The sequence below is a fragment of the Gigantopelta aegis genome, chromosome 7 (assembly GCF_016097555.1).
Source record: "Gigantopelta aegis isolate Gae_Host chromosome 7, Gae_host_genome, whole genome shotgun sequence".
In the NCBI taxonomy this organism is placed as follows: domain Eukaryota; kingdom Metazoa; phylum Mollusca; class Gastropoda; order Neomphalida; family Peltospiridae; genus Gigantopelta; species Gigantopelta aegis.
This window is the reverse complement of record NC_054705.1, coordinates 37,532,264-37,548,832: the sequence shown is the minus strand read 5'-3', so window position 1 is coordinate 37,548,832 and position 16,569 is coordinate 37,532,264. Positions and strand designations below refer to the sequence as shown.

Sequence of the window (16,569 nt, the reverse complement as noted above, 5' to 3'; positions counted from 1 at the left end):
CTCTGGGAAGATCTGTGAGACTTTGTTTGATGCATTGATGTTCTCCGAGGTCACATACTCCACAGACTCCTCGGGGTCACTCATCTGTCGGAGCAACTGGTGCTGGTGAAACAAGTCCACGTTATTGCCGTCACCGTGGTTACCGAGATTTATCAGGGGAATTCCTACAATGGTATTTGTTCATTCAGAGTACCGTACAGTCAAACTTCATTATATAGACATTGAAGGGACCAGACCAAATACATGTACCTCAAGATATGGGTGGGTCAAGAAAGGACTAATTATAATACAGTCACGGCTGTGTTAAGCAGCTACCAAAGGGAGTATTAAAAAATGGCCTCTTAACACAGGTGGCTGCTTAATACAGGTTAGTTTATACTATATTAGATGATTTGGGAGAATAAAAATGTGGCCTCTAAACATAGGCAGTTCCTTAATACAGGTTTAGTTTATACTACATGTATATTAGATGATTTAATAAGAGAATAAAAAAGTGGCTTCTTAACACAGGTGGTTGCTTAATACAGGTCGGTTTATACTACATTGATGATTTTGGTAAATAAAAATATGGCCTCTAAATAGAGTTGGCTGCTTAATACAGGTCAGTTTACACTATATTAGATTATTTAATGGGAGAATGAAAATGTGGCCTCTTAACACAGGTGGCTGCTTAATACAGGTGACCAATAGAGAAAGTCTGACTATAGTTGTTGGTAAAACTTTAAGTCATGGGACAATTTCTACCTGTCAAAATATCCTGGGGCCTAATTCACCAAGCTCTCTTAGGTTCTGCTAGACAACAAAGCATCCTCTTTGCAAGTATTTTAGCATTGCACTGCGAGATCGCAAAGTTGCAAGAGTTTAGTGAATTAGGCCCCAGGTCTCAAAGACAACACAGGTCAAAATAATAACATGTGACTGTTTTACAGACATAAATACAGTGAAAACCCTCAAAACAAAATCCCTCAGTAAACCGGATGTTTCTTGTCGTCCCTTTTTAAATACCAGTACAGAACAGAACCTCGCTTAACTGGATACCCCTTAAAACCATACTTTTTACTTGGTCCCATTGGTGCCCAGCTTAGACAGGTTTCACTTTAGTCAGCTGTGATATGATCATAGATGTGATGTGACTACTGACATTCAGGACCCTGTAAACACTGTTTAGTCAGCTGTGATGTGACTACTTATATTCACGACACTGTAGACAATGTTTAGTCAGCTGTAATGTGACTACTTACTTTCAGGACCATGTAGACACTGTTTAGTCAGCTGTGATGTGACTACTTGTGTTCAGGACACTGTAGACACTGTTTAGTCAGCTGTGATGTGACTACTTATGTTCAGGACACTGTAGACACTATTTAGTCAGCTGTGATGTGACTACTTATGTTCAGGACCCTGTAGACTCAGTTTAGTCAGGCGTGATGTGACTTCTTATGTTCAGGACCCTGTAGACTCAGTTTAGTCAGCTGTGATGCGACTATACTGATGTTCAGGACCCTGTAGACACTGTTTAGTCAGCTGTGATGTGATTGTACTTATTTTCAGGACCCTGTAGACAATGTTTAGTCAGCTGTGATGTAATTATTCAGGTTCAGAACACTGTAAACACTGTTTAGTCAGCTGTGATGCAATTACTTACTTCCAGAACCCTGTAGTAACTGTTTAGTCAGCTGTGATGTGACTACTGACATTCAGGACCCTGTAGACACTTTAGTCAGCTGTGATGTGACTACTTATGTTTAGGACCCTGTAGGCACTGTTTAGTCAGCTGTGATGTGACTGTACTTAGGTTCAGAACACTGTAAACACTGTTTAGTCAGCTGTGATGCAATTACTTACTTTCAGGATCCTGTAGACACTGTTTAGTCAGCTGTGATGTGTCTGTATTTACATTCAGGACAGTCTAGACACTTTTAGTCATCTGTGATGTGATCATACTTACTTTCAGAACCCTGTAAACACTGTTTAGTCAGCTGTGATGTTATTGTACTCACGTTTAGGACCCTGTAGACACTGTTTAGTCAGCTGTGATGTGTCTGTACTTACATTCAGGACAGTCTAGACACTTTTAGTCATCTATGATGTGATCATACTTACTTTCAGAACCCTGTAAACACTGTTTAGTCAGCTGTGATGTTATTGTACTCACGTTTAGGACCCTGTAGACACTGTTTAGTCAGCTGTGATGTGACTGTACTTAGGTTCAGAACACTGTTAACACTGTTTAGTCAGCTGTGATGCAATTACTTACTTTCAGGATCCTGTAAACACTGTTTAGTCAGCTGTGATGTGATCATACTTACGTTCAGGACCATGTAGACATTGTTTAGTCAGCTGTGATGTGATTGTACTAAACAGACTCTCATCTTCAACATCATCTTCACTCTGTAGCCATTTCTGGATTTCATTTGCTATTAGCTCTGAGAGGAGAGGAAAGGAAAGGAAAGTTTGTTTAATGACACCTCAGCACATTTTAAACTATGGCTATTTGATACCAATATTTCCAGTATACATCTAATCTTAGACTTCATTTGCTATCAGCTGTAAGAGGAACATTTGCTATCAGATGTAAGAGGAAAGGAAAGGAATGTTTGTTTAATGACAATTCAGCACATTTAAAATGACAGCTTCTTGGTACTAATATTTTCATATTTTCACTATACATTATGTATGTAATCTTAGACTTCATTTGCTATCAGCTCTAAGAGGAAAGGAATGTTCGTTTAATGACAATTCAGCACATTTTAAACCACAGCTTCTTGGTGACAAACGTGGTATTTTCAATACTTGGTCGACAAGAAAGGAAAGGAATATTTGTTTAATGTGACATCGATCAGCACATTTTGAACTAGGGCAATTTGGTACATGTATTTCTAGAATAAATTTAGTCTTTAGTAGACACAAAGGTGTAGCACCCATTACGCACGTAATGGAATAGGTCAAGGCTATCCTCTTCCCTTTTTCTGTAATTAAGTTTCCCCAATAAAGCGGCATGCGTAAATGCTAAAAATTGTCTGGCTACGCCCCTGTAGACACTTTCTACTATATTAATATTTCTAGCACACATATGGTCTAGGTACTTTCTACTGTAATGTAACAATTAATTCAAAACATTTTTAGTGTACACTTAGTGTATAAACCTACTAGCTGAACCAATACAGTGATAGAAATAAGCAGAATTTTTTGTTAGTCCATGCAGACAACTACATTTAAAAATGTGCTTGTCCACTAATATTTTTTCACTTGTCCAAATAAATGTTTTGTTTTATTTAATTAAGTACAAGAACCGTATTTCTGACTGCTCAAATGAAACTACATTGAAAGTTTTTACTTATTCACTAGACAACCATGCATTGAGGTACATTTTGCTTGTCCAAGAAGATTTTCACTTGTCAGGACAAACAGACAAGTGCTTATTTTGAATACTGTAATATTTCTAGTGTACATTTAGTGTATGTAACATTTACTGTACCAATATTTCTAGCTTTGGATGCTGATGGAGTGAAAGTTCGGTTCTGAGTATACGTAACGTTTACTGTACCAATATTTCTAGTTCTGGATGCTGATGGAATGAAAGTTTGGTTGTGAACATACGTAACGTTTACTGTACCTATATCTCTAGTTCTGGATGTTGATGTAATGAAAGTTCGATTCCGAGCATACATAGCATTTACTGTTTGTTTAAGTTTGTTTGTTCTGTTTAACACCACCACTAGAGCACATTGATTTATTAATCATCGGCCATTGGATGTCAATCCTTTCGTTTTCCATTAGTAGCAAAGGATCTTTTATATGCACCATCCCAAGACAGGATAGCACATACCACAGTTTTTAATATGCCAGTCGTGATGCACTAGCTGGAACAATGTTTACTGTACCAATATTTCTAGTTCTGGAAACCGATGGAATGAAGGTTTGGTTGAGAGCGTACGTAACGTTTACTGTACCTATATTTCTAGTTCTGGCAGCCGACGGAATGAAGGTTCGGTTCTGTGCAAGGTCACTAACTTTGGAGTACTCCTCGCGTGTGACTCCCATGTAGAAGCAGTAGTCGGAGCTCTTCAGGATGTAGTCAGGGCCGGGATTCAGCTGTAACTGTGGGTCTGCTCGCGTGATGTCCAGAACGGCAACCAGGGAAATCCCAAACCTAAAACACAACACAGTTATATATATATATATATATATATATATATATATCATACAGAGAAATCCCAAAACTGAAACACATCACAGTTATGTATATATATATATATATATATATATATCATACAGTGAAATCCCAAACCTGATGGTGCATATAAAAGATTCCTTGCTGCTAATTTTAAAAATGCAGCGAGTTTCATCTCTAAGACTATATGTCAAAATCAGCAGATGATTAATAAATCAATGTGCTCTAGTAATGCTGTTTCACACAAAACAAAAACAAATGTGCAAAGAAGCTATCAAACAATGATCAACATAGTGTTCACCTCTGGTGGGCGTTGGCCGATGCGGTTGTGAAGGATTTGCCGTCGTACTGTCGGAAAAATGTGCTGCGGCCAAGCTGGATGTGGTAGATCTCGTTACCAGAGTGACGACCGTAAACCTGTTGCCATGGTTCCAAAGCAATCTCACCCTCTCTGTAAAACAAACATAATGTGAAAACATAACTTATCTTCCCCAGGATGTATGAAGTAACATCATAAGTTACTTGCCTCTGGATGTATGAAGTAACATCACAAGTTACTTAACTGTGGATGTATGAAGTAACATCATAAGTTACTTGCCTCTGGATGTATGAAGTAACATCATAAGTTACTTGCCTCTGGATGTATGAAGTAACATCATAAGTTACTTGCCTCTGGATGTATGAAGTAACATCATAAGTTACTTGCCTCTGGATGTATGAAGTAACATCATAAGTTACTTGCCTCTGGATGTATGAAGTAACATCATAAGTTGCTTAACTCTGGATGTATGAAGTAACATCATAAGTTACTTGCCTCTGGATGTATGAAGTAACATCATAAGTTACTTGCCTCTGGATGTATGAAGTAACATCATAAGTTACTTAACTCTGGATGTATGAAGTAACATCATAAGTTACTTGCCTCTGGATGTATGAAGTAACATCATAAGTTACTTAACTCTGGATGTATGAAGTAACATCATAAGTTACTTAACTCTGGATGTATGAAGTAACATCATAAGCTACTTGCCTCTGGATGTATGAAGTAACATCATAAGCTACTTGCCTCTGGATGTATGAAGTAACATCAGCATGGAGTATGAAGTAACATCTAAGTTACTTAACCTGGATGTATGAAGTAACATCATAAGTTACTTGCCTCTGGATGTATGAAGTAACATCATAAGTTACTTAACTCTGGATGTATGAAGTAACATCATAAGTTACTTAACTCTGAATGTATGAAGTAACATCATAAGTTACTTAACTCTGGATGTATGAAGTAACATCATAAGTTACTTGCCTCTGGATGTATGAAGTAACATCATAAGTTACTTAACTCTGGATGTATGAAGTAACATCATAAGTTACTTAACTCTGGATGTATGAAGTAACATCATAAGTTACTTAACTCTGGATGTATGAAGTAACATCATAAGTTACTTGCCTCTGGATGTATGAAGTAACATCATAAGTTACTTAACTCTGGATGTATGAAGTAACATCATAAGTTACTTGTAACATCATAAGTTACTTCTGGATGTATGAAGTAACATCATAAGTTACACTCTGGATGTATGAAGTAACATCATAAGTTACTTAACTCTGGATGTATGAAGTAACATCATAAGTTACTTACCTCTGGATGTATGATGTAACATCATAAGTTACTTAACTCTGGATGTATGAAGTAACATCATAAGTCTTAACTCTGGATGTATGAAGTAACATCATAAGTTACTTGCCTCTGGATGTATGAAGTAACATCATGGAGTTACATAAGTTACTTGCCTCTGGATGTATGAAGTAACATCATAAGTTACTTAACTCTGGATGTATGAAGTAACATCATAAGTTACATCATAAGTACCTCTGGATGGACTCTGTGTATGAAGTAACATCATAAGTTACTTGCCTCTGGATGTATGAAGTAACATCATAAGTTACTTCACTCTGGATGTATGAAGTAACATCATAAGTTACTTGCCTCTGGATGTATTACATCATGCCTCTGGATGTGTGAACTCTGGATGTGAAGTAACATCATAAGTTACTTGCCTCTGGATGTATGAAGTAACATCATAAGTTACTTAACTCTGGATGTATGAAGTAACATCATAAGTTACTTGCCTCTGGATGTATGAAGTAACATCATAAGTTACTTAACTCTGGATGTATGAAGTAACATCATAAGTTACTTGCCTCTGGATGTATGAAGTAACATCATAAGTTACTTGCCTCTGGATATATGAAGTAACATCATAAGTTACTTAACTCTGGATGTATGAAGTAACATCATAAGTTACTTGCCTCTGGATGTATGAAGTAACATCATAAGTTACTTAACTCTGGATGTATGAAGTAACATAAGTTACTTGCCTCTGGATGTATGAAGTAACATCATAAGTTACTTGCCTCTGGATGTATGAAGTAACATCATAAGAACTGGATACATAGCAACATAAGTTACCTGCCCCTGGATGTGTGAAGTAACAACATGAGTTACCTGCCCCTGGAAGTGTGAAGTAACAACACAAGTTACCTGCCCTAGGATGTATGAATATACAAGTTACCGCTAACAAAAAATAATTTCCCCTAGATGTATCAACATGTTAGTTACCTGCTCCAGGATGTGTGAAGTAACAGCATGAGTTACCTGACCCTGGATGTGTGAAGTAACATGAGTTATTTGTTCATGGATGTGTGAAGTAACAACATGAGTTACCTGTCCCTGGATGTGTGAAGTAACATGAGTTATTTGTTCATGGATGTGTGAAGTAACAACATGAGTTACCCGACCCTGGATGTGTGAAGTAACAACATGAGTTACCTGTCCATGGATGTGTGAAGTAACAGCATGAGTTACCTGCCCCTGGATGTGTGAAGTAACCACATGAGTTACCTGCCCCTGAATGTGTGAAGTAACAACACAAGTTACTTGCCCCTGGATGTGTGAAGTAACATGAGTTACCTGCCCCTGGATGTGTGAAGTGACAGCATGAGTTACCTTCCCCTGGATGTGTGAATTAATATGAGTTACCTGCCCCTGGAAGTGTGAAGTAACAACACGAGTTACCTGCCCCTGGATGTGTGAATTAACATGAGTTACCTGCCCCTGGATGTGTGAAGTAACAACATGACTCACCTGCCCCTGGATGTGTGAAGTAACAACATGACGAGTGTTGACAATCCCGGGTACAGACAGTTGTTGGCCAAGAGAGCATATTTAAATTCATCTTCACACACAACATGTTCTGAAATTATTTTAAAACAATAATCACTGCATTTTAAAGGGACACGCCCTAGTTATGGCTAGTTATTAACCATTACGGCGTTGTTTTTCGCTATTAAACCCATTTTTTCACAAATAAAATTGCACTTTACTTACATTTTATTATTTAGAATACACATTTCCATTCACCTGAAGTGCTTTTTGGTAATCCTGGTAATCCTGATGTTTGTAAAACCACGAAATGCATTTTTTGTATTTTTTAAAAATCTGCATGCACTCGAGAAAAAAAACGTTAAGCAAGAGAGGTCCAATCTATTTTTAGAGGGAATCTTCCTGTGTAAACATCACAGACGTTGGTATACCACGTGACCGTTATCATTTTGGTTCGGTTTGTTTTCTCATGCACGGTTCGCGTAATCAACATCCGATTTGTTGTCGTTTGCTTGTTGTTCATTTGTGAGATTTTTCTTCACAGTTCGTGAACATTTTCAGTAACAATAAAGTTCAGACAAGTAAGTATCTCAATACAAAACGTTATAAACCCTTAAAACCAATAATTTTGCTAAGTCTTACGATATCTGGATAGGGGATACAACCAGGACAGAACAGTTGGAACATGTCCAGGAGAGGTGAAAGGAACGCACCCCAAGTCTGTGCGCACTCTGTGAAATTTGTTGTGACGTAGGCATTGTTGTGCTTCGAGCGACATCTACCGGTGACATCAGAATACTAACTTTCAAAATTATTTCAAGCAACTGGGACATGGGGATTCCCATGGTATTTATCGATATAAAACCTGCTTTTTCACTCCATTTGATGAAAACGTGATCTAAGTGTGTTACAGGTTTGTAGATTAACCAAATTCTAATTTATTTTCGCTGGATGGAACTAGGGCGTGCAGCTTTAATGTACAGCTTACACTTAAATTCTGAACAAACCCAGACACAAACAGCAATGAAGAGTTTACATTGCTACATTCAAATTGGAAAAAGTTATCCACCTTCGCGAATTAAACAACAGACTATATTATATTTAACTATAAAGATTATTACAAATGCATGTGAACCATAAATGTACATGTTTGTGTAAATAATATTTGTCAAATGAGGTCACAAAAACATTTTATTGTGCAAGTCACCACAGTTGGTCTGTTCCAACATAATAATGTTCTATAGTATAACACAGCATGATTGGTCTGTTCTAACATAATAATGTTCTATAGCATAACACAGCACAGTTGGTCTGTTCTACACAAGAATGTTCTATAGTGTAAATCACCACAATTGGTCTAATTCTAACATAATAATGTTACATAGTGTAAGTCACTATAGTTGGTCTGTTCTATAGTGTAAGTCATTACAAATGGTCTGTTCTAATATAATAATGTTCTACAGTGTAACACAGCACGATTGGTCTGTTCTAACATATTAATGTTCTATAGTGCAAGTCACTACAATTGGTCTATTCTAACATAATAATGTTCTATAGTACAAGTCAACACGGCTGGTCTGTTCTATAGTGTAAGACAGCATGAATGGTGTGTTCTAACCTGCAAACTTGACGTGCATCTTGTTCTCTGTTTTAAACAGCTGGATGTACTGCTGACACTTGGGAGCGAAATCCTTCACAGCCCACGACCGCAGAATGGAATGTTGATCCTAGTCATTAGAGAACAGTGAGTGAGTTAGTGAGTTTGGGTGAGTGAGTGGGTGAGTGAGTGAATGAGTGAGTGAGTGATTGAGTGATCCAGTGAGTCAGTCAGTCAGTCAGTCAGTGGGTTCTGGGTGGGTGGGCGAGTGAGTGAGTGGATGAGTGAGTTTGTGAGCGAGTGAGTGAGTGAACGAATGAAAGATGGTGGTAATGATAATGGTGATGATGATGATGATGATGATGATGATGATGGTGATGATGACGATGATGACAATGATGATAATGACGATGATGATGACAACGATGATGATGATGATGATGATGATGATGATGATGATGACAACAATGATGATGACTGAAGTATAATCTCACCGCTCTATCACTATTAGCACACTGTTTGTCACCCAAGAAGAAACACGCATCTGCGTCACTGATTCTGAAACAGATTGATATAGCTGTGTTAGTGTTACAACAGATTGGTATAGCTGTGTTAGTGTTACAACAGATCGATATAGCTGTGTTAGTGTTACAACAGATTGATACAACTGTGTTAGTGTTACAACAGATTGATATAGCTGTGTTAGTGTTACAACAGATTGATATAGTTGTGTTAGTGTTACAACATATTGATACAGCTGTGTTAGTGTTACAACAGATCGATATAGCTGTGTTAGTGTTACAACAGATTGATATAGCTGTGTTAGTGTTACAACAGATTGATACAGCTGTGTTAGTGTTACAACAGATTGATACAGCTGTGTTAGTGCTACAACTGACCAGTTTAGAAACTAATGTAATTAGTATAATATATTGTAACACAAGAAACTAGTATAATTAGTAGATTGTAAAATTTGTACATTAAAACCTAAGTTAAAGATAACTTGTACATTTTTAATGTAAAATTAAAAAGTAACATAGCAGACTGTAAAATTTAATGTAGATTAAAAACTAACATAAGAAGTGAATGCTAAATGGAGATTAAAAATAAATTGGCAGAATGAACAAGTTTGCAAATAAAACCAAACAGTTAAATATTAAACATAGATCAGGTACTTGTTATACAAAAAACCAAACAGTTAAATACATGTATTAAACATAGATTAGAAACTTAACTTAACTGACAGGTTATACCTGTAGATTAGAAACTAACAGAGCTAGCAAATTTTACATAGGAAGAAAGGAAGGAAGGAAGACATTTTTTTATTTAATGATGCACTCAACACATTTTATTTACGGTTATATATATGGAAAGAAAGAAAGAAATGTTTTATTTAATGATGCACTCCACACATTTTATTTACGGTTATATGCTGTCAGACATGGTTAAGGACCACACAGATATTGAAAGAGGAAACCCGCTGTTGCCACTTCATGGGCTACTCTTTTCAATTAGCAGCAAGGGATCTTTTATATGCACCATCCCACAGACAGGATAGTACACCAGGCTGGAAAGAGAAATAGCCTAATGGGCCCACTGATGGGAATCGATCCTAGATCATTCGCACATCAGGCAAGCGCTGAACCATTGAGCTATGTTCCGCCCATTGTACATAGGTAACAGATGACACAGGAAACATAAAATACCTATAAGAGACTATATAAAAACAATATTCACCTGCATATCTTGAGGCTGATGTCTTTGAGGACCGACCTGCGGATGTACACCTAAGAGACTATATAAAAAAAATATTCACCTGCATCTCTTGAGGTTGATGTCTTTGAGGACCGACCCACGGATATAAATCGCTCATTGGTAAGATATATATAAACAATATTCACCTGCATATCTTGAGGTTGTTGTCTTTGAGGACTGACCCACAGGTATAAATCGCTCATTGGTAAGAGACTACATAAACAATATTCACCTGCATCTCTTGAGGTTGATGTCTTTGAGGACTGACCTGCGGATGTACACAACTTGTAGATGAGAGACTATATAAAAACAATATTCACCTGCATCTCTTGAGGTCGATATCGTTGAAGACTGACCCACGGATGTACATGACTCGTAGATAAGAGACTATATAAAAATAATATTCACCTGCATCTCTTGAGGTAGATGTCTTTGAGGACTGACCTGTGGATGTACACCTAAGAGACTATATAAAAACAATATTCACCTGCATCTCTTGAGGTCGATGTCTTTGAGGACCGACCCGCGGATGTACACGACTCTGTTTGCCCACTTAGGGTCCTTGAATATCATCTGCATCCTCGTGTCCAGCTCCTGGGAACTCAGCAGCACGACTGTGTGTTCCTAAAACATTAACCAGAAGAAAAAAACGTTTGTTTTGTTTTACGACACCACTAGAGCACGTAGACAATAGCAAAATATGCAGCTATTGGTAACAATTCGTAGATGTAAAATATGCAGCTATTGGTAACAATTCGTAGATGTAAAACCACTACAACGAATTCTCTTTTACTAACAACTAACAACCAACCCACTGTCCTGGTCAGATAGCCCAGACAGCCGAGGTTAGTGTCCAGGACAGCGTGCTTGAACCTCAATTGGATATAAGCATGTCAGAAAGTGTAAATGAATAAAGGAATAAACCATTAAAAGGCATAATAACCCCGCCCATCCCCCAGTATAAATAAGCACCATTAACAGAGTATCAGGAAGTGTTTCCGTGGCAACGCACCTCTAACTTGGGATGTGCGTAGAACTCGTTGAGGAAGTTCATGATGGTCTCGGTGGTGAAGACGGTTGAACACACAACCACGTGCTTGTTACGGCGGGACTTCCTGCGGCTGAACTCACCACCAGACCGCTTCCGCTGGATCCACGTCGTCGCAATCTGCTCCAGCTGAAATCAATAATGTTTGGTTTGTTTAACATGGTATGTGCTACCCTGTCTGTGGGATGGTGCATATAAAAGATCCCTTGCTGCTAATCGAAAAGAGTAGCCCATGAAGTGGCGACAGCGGGTTTCCTCTCTCAATATATGTGTGGTCCTTTACCATATGTCTGATACCAAATAACCATAAATAAAATGTGTTGAGTGCGTCGTTAAATAAAACATTTCTTTCTTTCTTTCGTTTAACGACACCACTAGAGCACATAGATTTATTCAACATCGGCTATTGAAAAGTTCAGTTTGTTTTGTTTAGCGAAACCAATAGAGCACATTGATGTATTAATCAATGGATGTCAAACATTCAGTAATTTTACACAGTCTTCATGGGGAAAACCCACTGCATTTTTCCACTAGCAGAAACCAATTTTTAATATGCACATTCCAAGAATGGACAGCACATACCATGATCTTTGATATACTAGTGATGGGTCAATGGTTGGGTGGAGAAAAAAACACAATGTGTCCATAGGGGTGGTTCAATCCTACAACTCGAGTCAGGGTATGAATGTGAAGGCCACAAGGTCAAGGTTATGGTCACAGTATACTTGTCTGTTAAAAGTTTGTTAAATATTTAATGGCTACTGGATGTCCGGGGATGAATGTGAAGGTCACTCTATACCCGTCTCAGGATGATGGCCATGGCCAAACTACATGTATATCTATCTGGGGATGAAAGTCAAGGTCACATTATACATGTTTAAGAATGAAGGTCAAGGTCACACTATATCAGGCTAAGAATGAAGGTCAAGGTCACATTATACATTCTTATAATGAAGGTCAAGGTCACACCATCTGTCTAAGAATAATGGTCACACTATGTCTAAGAGTGAAGGTCAAGGTCACACTACATTTGTCTAATAATGAAGCTCAAGGTCAAACTATATCCTTCCAAGAATGAAGGTCAAGGTCACATTATATCTGTCTAAGAATGAAGGTCACGGTCACACTCTACCCATCTAGAAATGAAGGTAAAGGTCACACTATACCTGTCTGGGTATGAAGGCGAAGGCCACACAGATCATGACAAACATGAAGAGCTGTCCGAGCCAGATGTCCGGTGAGATATCTCCGTATCCAACAGTGGAGAACGTCACGATCACAAAGTAGACTGACTCGAACAGACTGAGCGACGTCGTGTCACTGCCGCGCTGGATGTGCTGGATCCCACACACACTGAAAAAATACATTAATTGTATATGGTGTATTACAAGTTACACAGAAATAAATTAAAATAGTAACCCATGTGGTATATGATGTATCACACATATACATAGAAATACATTGAAATAGTAACCCATGTGGTACTTGGTGTATCACACATACACACTGAAAATACATTAAAATAGTAACCCATGCAGTATATGGTGTATCACACATACACACTGAAAATACATTAAAATAATAATCCATGCTGTATCCCACACACTCTGAAAATAATTAAAATAGTAACCCATGATCTCTGTTATACACCCGGTAATACATTAAAATAGTAACCCATGCTGTATCCCACACACACTGAAAATACATCAAAATAGTAACCCATGCTGGATGTGCTGTATCCCACACACCCTGAAGATACATTAAAATAGTAACCTATATTGGATCCCATGCACACACCCTGAAAATACATTAAAATACATGTAGTAACCTATGTTGGATCCCACACACCTTGAAAATACATTAAAATAGTAACCTATATTGGATCCCACACACCCTGAAAATACATTAAAATAGTAACCTATATTGGATCCCACACACCCTGAAAATACATTAAAACAGTAACCCACGCTGTAATTGCTATATTCCTCGCACCCTGAAAATACATTAAACAAGTAATGTTTGGTAACGTTTATACTCTACATGGTGTATACCACATAAGTCTACTGTAAAATTAGTAAAAAGTAGTAATTTAGACATTTATTGAGTAACAACTCAACTAAACCCTATGTTGTGAAGATGAGACAGAACAGTGTAACATTGAGTAACAACTCAACTCAGACTTACATAGTGAAGATGAGGCAGAACACAGTAAGATTGAGTAAGAACTCAACTCAGACTTATGTAGTGAAGACGAGACTGAACAGGGTAACATTCAGTAACAACTCAACTCAAGACTTACATTGTGAAGATGAGACAGAACAGAGTAACATTGAGCAACAACTCATGTAGTGAAGATGAGACAGAACAGGTTAACACTGAGTAACAGCTCAACTCAGACTTACGTAGTGAAGATGCGACAGAACAAGGTAACATTGAGTAACAACTCAACTCAGACTTACGTTGTGAAGATGAGACAGAACAGGGTAACATTGAGTAACAACTCAACTCAGACTTACGTTGTGAAGATGAGACAGAACAGGGTAACACTGAGTAACAACTCAACTCAGACTTACGTTGTGAAGATGAGACAGAACAGAGTAACTTACTCAACTCAGACTTACGTTGAAGAGTAACAACTCAACTCAGACTTACGTTGACAGAACAGGGTAACACTGAGTAACAACTCAACTCAGACTTACATAGAAGGTAACACTGAGTAACAACTCAACTCAGACTTACGTTGTGAAGATGAGACAGAACAGAGTAACACTGAGTAAAAACTCAACTCAGACTTACGTTGTGAAGATGAGACAGAACAGAGTAACACTGAGTAACAACTCAACTCAGACTTACGTTGTGAAGATGAGACAGAACAGAGTAACACTGAGTAACAACTCAACTCAGACTTACGTTGTGAAGATGAGACAGAACAGAGTAACATTGAGTAACAACATCTGCTGTGACAGAATTACGGAGATCGTCTGAAAACGCTGCTTGGTGAGGTGCAGGTCATTCTGAAAAAGAAAGAAAAAAAAGTGTTATAGTTTAGTCATGTGTCACTATAGCTTAACCTTCTGACTATCCTACAGGCGTGATATCTCGCCTGATATCACGCCAGCCGACATACTGTATACTGTATACAATGTATTCCCCAATTCATATTTCCCGCCGCTTTGCACATGACACTCACCGGAAATAAAATAATACAAAACAGGAAACACTTACTGACACTATGGCAGCTTTAGTTTTTTATTTTTCAATGGAAAATATACCTTGGAATTTCGAGTTCAAAGTGGTTTCTGGCAAGTATTTTTACTTGACAACAATGACGGCATGTCACAGTAATTTTCAGGTATCGATCGCTGATTGTAACAGCTTATTTGAAAATCACCAAATATTAGAATATGAATTGTAGTTGGGTTTTTTTTTAACACTGGTCAGAAAACCACTGTTATTGGGGATAATGAACATAAATACTGGATAGCTGGCCACAAATGCACGGAAGTAACCACAACTTTTTGGATTTTTTGCCTAATTTTAACTGATCTAAAATATCATAAAAATGAGAAAGACACACGAAAATAATACTAATTAAAATAGAAACTTTATTTTGTGTATTTACTTAAGGATTGTCTGTTATTTCTTTTACATTCATTAGGGTAAAACAAGAAAAATCATCTGCAAACTGTGCGAATCGGCGAAGCCGTTCTCACGTAAGTTTGTGGTTGATGTTTTGTGTTCATACCCAGATGAACGTAAAAAAAAAACCCAGAGGATACTTATAATTAAATTTGAAAGATACTTACTAATAATAACATTAAAAGTTCATATTTTATTTTGAATTATTTTTTTGGTTAAAATAATAACGCTCAGTAAGAAAAATTACCAATATAAAATGACGCCGTCAGGTATGACGTTCCCTGACAACGTAATTTCTACATTCATCGAGAAATAAACAAAGTCCTGTTGCTACATCTGAACCAATGTTGTAATGAACACTGGCGTAGGAAATGGGGGGGGGGGGGGGGGCAAGAGGGCATGTACCCCCACCACCACTTTTCAGATATTTTGCTTTATATTTGCTTTATAATAGTGTAAAAGTGTGTAAATATAAAAGTGTGCCTCCCCACACTTTTTGGCACCTTCCTATGCCACTGATGAATATATGTGAGTCAAAACAGTTTTTGTCAAAAATCAATCCAGTAGTCTAAAGGTTAACTTTAACCAGTATAATATAATTAAAGGAAATTAATAAAAATTCTTGGAATTTCTACCCATACACTATACTGTGAACTATTTCTTCAATGGTAAAGGAGAAAACAGTTTCAGTAGTTTATTTCTGTTTGAAACAAATGAAATAAAATTTATTTTTAAAAAAATAAAAAAATAATAAAAAATAAAAATTAGTTTAGGAGTTTGTTTTGTTTAATGACACCACTAGAGCACACTGATTTATGAATCATCAGCTACTGGATGTCAAAAAATTTGTAATTCTGACACATAGTCATCAGAAGAAACCCACTACATTTTTCCTAATGCAGCAAGGGATCTTTTATATGCATTTTCCCACAAACAGGACAGCACATACAATGTCCTTTGACTAATTGTGGTACACTGGTTAGAACGAGAAAAATAATGAAAAGAATGCACTTTTTCTTTATTTTATTTTCCCGAAATCAAAAGTAATTTCACTGTTAGGTTAAGTTACACTTCAATGTTGAAATATATATTTTGGAGGAGCACAATCTGAACTCCCCTACAAATTGATCTCATTATAGTCTAGATTCTCCTGCATAATTTTCTGCAAGCTTGCCTGAGATCAAACCCCTTAG

The 16,569-nt window shown here is 37.3% G+C and overlaps 1 protein-coding gene across 4 annotated transcripts in view; it reads right to left on the bottom strand.

The window, feature by feature from the left end:
* The window catches only part of LOC121377030 (potassium channel subfamily T member 2-like), a 101,304-nt gene that overhangs the window by 34,370 nt on the left and 50,365 nt on the right, over positions 1–16,569 (bottom strand). For all 4 annotated transcript variants that reach the window (XR_005958574.1, XR_005958575.1, XM_041504871.1 and 1 more), the window contains exons 8-18: positions 14,648–14,751; positions 12,904–13,090; positions 11,702–11,866; positions 11,177–11,313; positions 9,429–9,492; positions 8,956–9,064; positions 7,320–7,428; positions 4,476–4,625; positions 3,954–4,153; positions 2,310–2,426; positions 1–164 (exon numbers count right to left, since the gene is read on the bottom strand). The exon at positions 1–164 is cut by the window's left edge and continues 14 nt beyond it. Coding sequence is in view for 2 of the 4 variants with exons in the window: in XM_041504871.1 (XP_041360805.1) it covers positions 1–164; positions 2,310–2,426; positions 3,954–4,153; positions 4,476–4,625; positions 7,320–7,428; positions 8,956–9,064; positions 9,429–9,492; positions 11,177–11,313; positions 11,702–11,866; positions 12,904–13,090; positions 14,648–14,751 (1,506 nt within the window). In the remaining 2 variants the exon portion in view is untranslated. The remainder of the gene's footprint in view (positions 165–2,309; positions 2,427–3,953; positions 4,154–4,475; positions 4,626–7,319; positions 7,429–8,955; positions 9,065–9,428; positions 9,493–11,176; positions 11,314–11,701; positions 11,867–12,903; positions 13,091–14,647; positions 14,752–16,569) is intronic.